At 35.8% G+C, this 7,041-nt stretch overlaps 1 protein-coding gene across 5 annotated transcripts; it reads right to left on the reverse strand.

The window, feature by feature from the left end:
* Window positions 1-468: 468 nt before the first annotated feature.
* On the reverse strand, window positions 469-6,400 carry LOC113724919 (mitochondrial carrier protein MTM1). Of its 5 annotated transcripts, none has more exons than XM_027247816.2 (11): window positions 6,167-6,400; window positions 5,280-5,577; window positions 4,700-4,789; window positions 4,052-4,180; window positions 3,779-3,838; window positions 3,492-3,662; window positions 3,156-3,255; window positions 2,621-2,712; window positions 2,362-2,511; window positions 1,573-1,631; window positions 469-1,108 (listed from the first exon to the last, which is right to left on the reverse strand). In XM_027247816.2, the coding sequence occupies exons 2-11, from the start codon at window positions 5,496-5,498 to the stop codon at window positions 973-975; spliced, it is 1,206 nt and encodes a 401-aa protein (XP_027103617.1). In that variant the 5' UTR covers window positions 5,499-5,577; window positions 6,167-6,400; the 3' UTR covers window positions 469-972. The 5 variants fall into 5 exon arrangements, with proteins under 5 accessions (XP_027103617.1, XP_071929450.1, XP_027103616.1 ...); XM_072073349.1 differs by having other exon boundaries at window positions 5,280-5,593; XM_027247815.2 differs by having other exon boundaries at window positions 6,163-6,400.
* Between the last annotated feature and the right edge of the window lie 641 nt (window positions 6,401-7,041).

A 7,041-nucleotide genomic window follows, 5' to 3' on the forward strand; every position in this document is an offset into this window, starting at 1 on the left:
TAATGCATGCAACGTTCATAGAATATTAATCATCTATTAAATGAATTAATCTTTCATAGAATATTAATCATCTATTAAATGAATTAATCTTTCCTACAATAATAGTATATATACACTGTTAATGTAGGATGAATGACAACTGTATAAAATTTGAATTTGAAATTTAATTTTTGCATATATATCATGGTTCCAATGATAATAGTATACGTACTGTTACTTAGTGCATATAAAATTTACTCTTATTAAATATTACTAGTCTATTTAAGTTGCAAGCATGCTATCCACAACTCAATGGGCTGGAAGGAGACCCAAAAAATCCTCTATCCCGAACCATATTCGTTTTGGCTCTTGCTTGCAATCCCCAACCAATCAGTAAGCATTTTCCTTTTGGCACACTGACTGGAAGCGTTCTTGATCCGCAGATGGACCTTTCACTTAGCAGAATTTTGTTGAATAGCCTCTCCCATATGAAGGGTCAATAGCATCCAACTGTATTGATAGATGCTTTTATGCTTTAGTTCAATTTCAAGTAGGGTCGAGGCGGGGAATTGGGAACTCCCCACGTCTCATAATGGAATCCAACTAATCCCTCCATTACATAGTAAACTTCCACAGCTCAATTAGTTGGAACAAATAAAAAAAAATTTCCCAAGCCCAGATCCCCATTGAAGACGCAAGACAGAAAAATATGTTTCCTGCTACTAACTGAGATGTTTATCCCAAGAGAAACCTGCTAACCGGCCAAAATTTTTTTTTTTACAAAATATCATATCAGTTCCTAAACCACCCAAGAAGGTAGAAACATAACCGAGGAGATAAATTATTTGTGGCATTCGCAGGTTGGACGATCCAACATATCACCAAAACTGCCTGTAACGTCTTAGGGAGTTAGCTTCAAATAAGTCAGCAACTACGCTCTTTCAACAGTGGAGAACCAACCTTCAAATGATAAATAGGATTGTTCTCCGCATGTTACACTTCAGTGGCATACTGTCGATGAAAAACATACTTAACGACTTCATAGAATGAAACCACAATTCCAACTGAAGGGCCAGCACGAGCAACACGAGGACCCACACCAGTAAACAGTCCTTTTATTCCCCAATCTCTGTGCGATCAAATTTGCAAATTCAGACTCCGAAACGTCAGAAGCGAAATATGAAACAGATTTTGGCAGGAAGATGGTCCAACAGATATTTCTACTGAGACAACCAATTCTGCTGATTCCCTAAATTTTCATAGTTCTACAGATGCAACATAATTGACTTTTACATAGTCCAGCAAATTCCCAAACCCAACTTCTTGCAGACAGCAATCAAGAAGATTAAATGGGTTAAAAAAAAATCCATATAAGAAGAAGATAACAAACAACAGACCGCAGAAAAGTTGAAATCTGTGAATCATGCTCTAGGGAAATCGAGCTTCTGGTTTCTTTAAACTGAAGCATCTATTCTATCTGTCTTAAAAAAATGCAACATGCCTAAATGGATTTGCATTTGATCTAAACAGGGATAATGTCATGAGCTACGTGTAGCAACGAAAAAAAAAAAATCAAAAGTCAGAAGACGCTACCTCCAAACCTCCAGCAGTGTTTGTCTAGTGGTCATCCTTAGTGCCCTGACAGGATCCTTCTGTGTACACAACAGGTGCAAGGACAAAATGAGTATTTATTATTGGCCTAAGAATTTAGAGAATAGAATTAGATAACAATGAACTTAAACTTCATTCTCAATGATTTTTCTCAAAGAGCATATATTCATTCAACAGGTATAGACAGGCACTACCATCAGAAAACAGCCTGAATCGTACCTAAAAAACCACACATATTCCTACAGCTTGATGATCAATCAACTAAGTGGGTCATGATACTGTGAGCATTCTAAAAACTTGTCCCTCTGAAGCTAAGAGTGAATTTTCTTTTAAACTAGTTTCAAAGGTGCCCTCCTGACACACGATAGAATCAGGTCCACAACTCAACTCTTCTTTCTTAGACATTTTATATCGGAAAGGATGCTTAGCCATCCACCCATTTTGATGCACTATAGATAGTAAAAGAGCGCATGCCAAGTTCATGTGACACCACATAAAAGTAATGCGGTCCAATTATATTTACTACAATGGATCATACAGTAAAACATGTTATACGCTTGTGATAAGTGAATAAAATTGCTGACGAAGAGCATATTTACCACTTCCTGTCAGTAAATTTTTATCATCATTTGGAATTTTCATTTATGTTCGGGATAGTCCAAACAAAAATAAATGTTAAAAGATGGATTCAAGTGGTACAATGATTTATCTGAAATAAGCCGTCAAAATTCCAATTATGTAGAATAATCATTCTTTTTTTCTTTTCCATACCTCAATTTGTCTTCGTGTTTTTGCAACATCAAGAGGACATGTAGCACCAGCAGCAAGGCTTCCGGCAACAAAACCAGCAGAAAAGTTTGCCCCAAGGACACTCACAACATTAGCATCATCTTGCATCAAACCAAGAAGCCTCCTCCTTACCTACCCAAGTGTCATTTTCAAATTTAGCACCTCGTATCATAGCAAATGAGTTGTTATAAGAACCAGTATCAGTAAAGAGTCAGAAGAAACCAAGAAAACAGAATCTCACCGGCTCAAGTGTTGACCAGCAGATTGCGGAAAAAGGAACATCACGTGCAATCTGAGCACCAAGGCCAGTCCACAACACACGGTAGCTTTGTACTGTAAGAGTTTATAATACATTGAGAAGAACAAGACTACAAAAGCTTGTAACTGATAGAATAAGCAGAAGGATTAGTTATCATTGAGAAAGAAATAGGATGAACTTGTATAAGTGCTAGTCCAAAGCTTTGAAAATAAATTTACAAATTCATAAAAACTTTCTAAGGGTGTTACAAAGTAATCCAACTCTCCAACATTTTTTTTTTGCTCAACAAAAATGAATATCGATTGCAGAAACAGAAGCAGCGCATTCTCTGAAGAAGTCAGACACATACAACAAATGAAGGATAATTAATTCTTAGGGAAAATTCAAAAAGCAAAATATGACTGACACAGCTTACATGGATGAAAGTTAACACCTTAAAAATAGACATGCAGCTCAAACATCATGAAATAGGCATGAATCCCTCCTGAACAATCTGAAGAAGCACAATTCTACTTACAGCTCTGGTTATTAGGAGTGCTCTTGACGTTGGAGGTAAGCTCAATTAAAGTCTTCCAAATTCCTGGAGGCTTCTTGGTAATGTGGGTATCCTTGAATGCCTGAACTGACAAAAGGAAAACATGGAGACACTTCTTGCAAAGTAGGGAAGTAACAACTAAGAAAACAGGAAACTTAAGAATATTGAGCCTGTATATAGCAGTCCAAAGCCCTACAATCCAATTCTAGGTATATCTCTTCGTTGTACACTCAATACCATTCAATCCTCCAATTACAGAAAACACTCTCCAGATTAAACAAAAGAAAACCAAATATTAGCTAATATGACTAATCATACCTGCATCCGCGTTTTAGCAAGTTCGATAGGATAACAACTTATGCAAGCCAATGACCGTGCTAATGAACCTGCTACTAACGGTGCATATAATGTAAGGCTTGGAGCATTCTGCAAAGTGAATTCCTCTAACTGATTGCGGAAAATATCATAGCAAGGAAGATAGATCCCAACCTGTTGAAAACATTGATGCAGTCACGTTTATTAGAAACAAAACTGCAAAGATGTTCATGCTGAACCCAAAAAAAAAAGGGTATACAAGCATCTAAACTGAGCTGCAAACCACTTACTGTTGGTACAGCCAACGCTAATCCTGCATTTGTTCCTCTCCATAGCCTGGCAATTCCTTCCTGCAAGAGAAATCTACATTAGATCTAAAGGATTATAGAACAGAAATGACAAACAAGAGGACGAGTACTTTTCTGGAACATGAAGCTATATCATGTCCTCATAGATGCTCTGCACCAACCCGAACCTCTCAGTTCTACCAATTAACCATTGTAGACAGATTCAATCATCACATACAGCCATCTCTCCAGACATCAAACAAAGGGAAAACTAACCTGTCGGATTATTTTATAAAACACATCCAAGGTCCCTTTATAGTGGAAGCAATCAGGTGGGCATATTGATACCGTACCATGTACACCAGCACGAGTGCATGAAGGAGAACATCTTAAATCTGCAAACATCTGAAGAAACAAATCTGAGCAAACTAAGACAAGCGAAAAGAACAGAATTGACAAGACAAAACCAAAAAGAAAGCTAGGAAAGCAAAGAAATTTCAATCAAACATGTTAAACCAGTTACTAGTATTAAGTCAGGAATCCATCAATTTAAATAAAGATTATGCCAAACAGCAAGATGACCTGTAATGACATACATGCTTATACTTTCTGTGGACTCGAGTACAAAAAGCAAAAGGAAAAATAAATTCCAGTTACATGGTGACTTGGAAAGGAGGAAACAACAAATTTGAGAAATAAGGAAAAAGAAAGCAGTTAATTCTTTTTTATTTTTATAATGATAAAGTTCCTTATAAGTACAATCTCCCCTCTCCAAAACACTCACATAAAAATTAAATAATAAAAAAAAAACTCTTGTGAACAAAAAGTTAATCCAGAAATCTACAATTATTTCTCTGAAGTTCAGATTACTAAGGAATAAAAGGCCAACACAAGGCATAACCAAGAGAGGGGTACAAAAGTCACCATGTTTGGTCCAAACACTGCCATGCGACTTGTAAGGTTACTTAGTGGATGTGAGTATGGAACCCCGGCCGCCTGTGCTTGCAATCTTGTCTGAAAATATGATTGAACAACAGTGAGTAAACAAAATGCATGAAAACATAAACAAACAAGCACTCAAAGATAAGGAAAAATTACTCAACTACTACACATTATACTTTCAACCACACATCCTAAATATATATAAAAAGGCAAAAAAGTTAGAATGCAACGGATTTACCAAAATCTATAACATAAAATGAAGACAAAATGTAAAATTACACTATTCAACATGACCGCCTCATCAAACAGAATTCATTTCCTGTAGCCTCAAAGCTACATTGACTTAAACACTAAGCAAAAAGTCAATTCTACTAAAGAACTGTAAAAAAATAATAATAATAAATAAATAAATAAATAAATCCCACAATCATAGATTACAGCGTTTGCTGATTATAGCACAAATTACAGAAATATAAATTAGATAACACCCCGTGACTGGGTTCTCCGTGACCAAATGACTTATGCAGCTATTAAAAGAGTATAACATGCAAAGAACTGGTACCTTGGCAACATCAAGAGGGTTGACAAGAATAGCCGAGAAAACAGCAGCTCCTGCAGCAGAGAATGCTCTCTCAAAGAAGTCCAATTTGCCATCAGAGATAGTCGTGGAATGTTGCAGTTGATGTTCCTGAGGCTGAAATGCTTCGATGTCAACTATGCTTGAGGACTGCGCTGCAGTATTCAACCATAGATTCTGGCTCTGCTTCAATTCGTCTACCATCTCCTATCTCTCCCTTCCCCTCTCCCTCCTATATCTCTAACCAAATAATCTTTAATCCTCAAGTCAAAGATTGATCAACCTGAAATAACAAAAATCTAAACTTTTTTATTTCTCAGCTGAACAAATTAGACTATAATATAAGGACAACAATGCCTAATTTTGAACAATCCCGCCTCCCAATCAAACCCTCTGTATAAAAGAGGCGATCTTCTGGTCCTAGAAATATTGCTTGATTTTGGCCAAAAAAAAAAAAAAACTAAAAATTTGGCGAGCCCTTCTGGAAAGACAATCGTGCAGCTGACTAATACAATATGCTCTACATCATCGAGTTTCGAGTTCTAAACCAAAAAATAAAACTAAAATGCAACAAAATGATTTAAAGCTTAACCCATTTATAATTCATTCAAAGAGTTGTTAATATGTCACGGGCTGTTTATAATTCATCATTTTGTAAACTGAATCATGAACAATCTTTTAAAAAGAAATTACACCTTTATTCTGAAGCAAAAAGATGCAGTAACATGCCCTAAAAAAAGGCAGGGATTTACCACCCAAAAAAAAAAAAAAGAATAGACATAAACGAAAAAAGAAAAAAAAAAGATGTGAAACCCTCCGACCCTGACTATGATGAAGTGCTAGTGTGAAGGTACGACGAACACCTTACGTACTAAAGCGAAGTGGAAGGACTTCCAACTTCCAAGTTGCTTGGAGAAGAGGATACAGCGAGAGACAAGTCTTTTTCCGCCCACGAGAGCGAGAGAAAACTGCTACAGCCTCTACAGAATCCAGAGAGAGACCGAGAGCGGGGCAAATACCTATCTCAACTTAGGGCTGCGTTTGGGCCACCTGTATTTTTCTAGCCTATAAATCGACTTTACATTTCTCCAGAGCCACGTTGTATGGTATGGTGTAGGCGAATTATAAACCACGCCTTCCTGGTCAAGCACTTCGGACTCCGGAGGCAGGAGTAGAGATACTTTTTTTTTTAATTAGATTTAATTAAGAGTATAAACGCTGTGTCAACTTGAAAAAAAAAAAAAAAAAATCTCTCATCTTGTGAGGAAAAGATAATTTAATATTAAAGAGAACTTTCAGGAACTTTTAAGAATTTTTATCAGTTAATCCATAATACAGTCTTATGTTACTTTGTATAAAATTTCTCACGTTTTCACTTGGCTTAGTTTTGGTCCTAAAATACATCTATTTTCCACTTTCCATATGAATGCAATGATGTCACACCATATCCATTAAGAGATTATACGAAATGCCAACAAGTTTTGCAAAATATCTTCTCATGATTTATATATAGAGTAAACTTTATATACATCAACTGTGCATATATTATCATCATTTGATTTATGACATGTGTACAAAAATTGAATTTCAAATTTAAATTTTACATAGTTGTCATTCATCAAACGCTGATAGTGTATACACTGTCAGTATAAAAAAATTAATCATATATATATATATATATATATATATATATATCAGCGTACCAAATCTTATTTGAAAAGAAAATTTGAAAATGCACAAAGAAATT

Source organism: Coffea arabica, chromosome 2c (genome assembly GCF_036785885.1).
Source record: "Coffea arabica cultivar ET-39 chromosome 2c, Coffea Arabica ET-39 HiFi, whole genome shotgun sequence".
In the NCBI taxonomy this organism is placed as follows: Eukaryota; Viridiplantae; Streptophyta; class Magnoliopsida; order Gentianales; family Rubiaceae; genus Coffea; species Coffea arabica.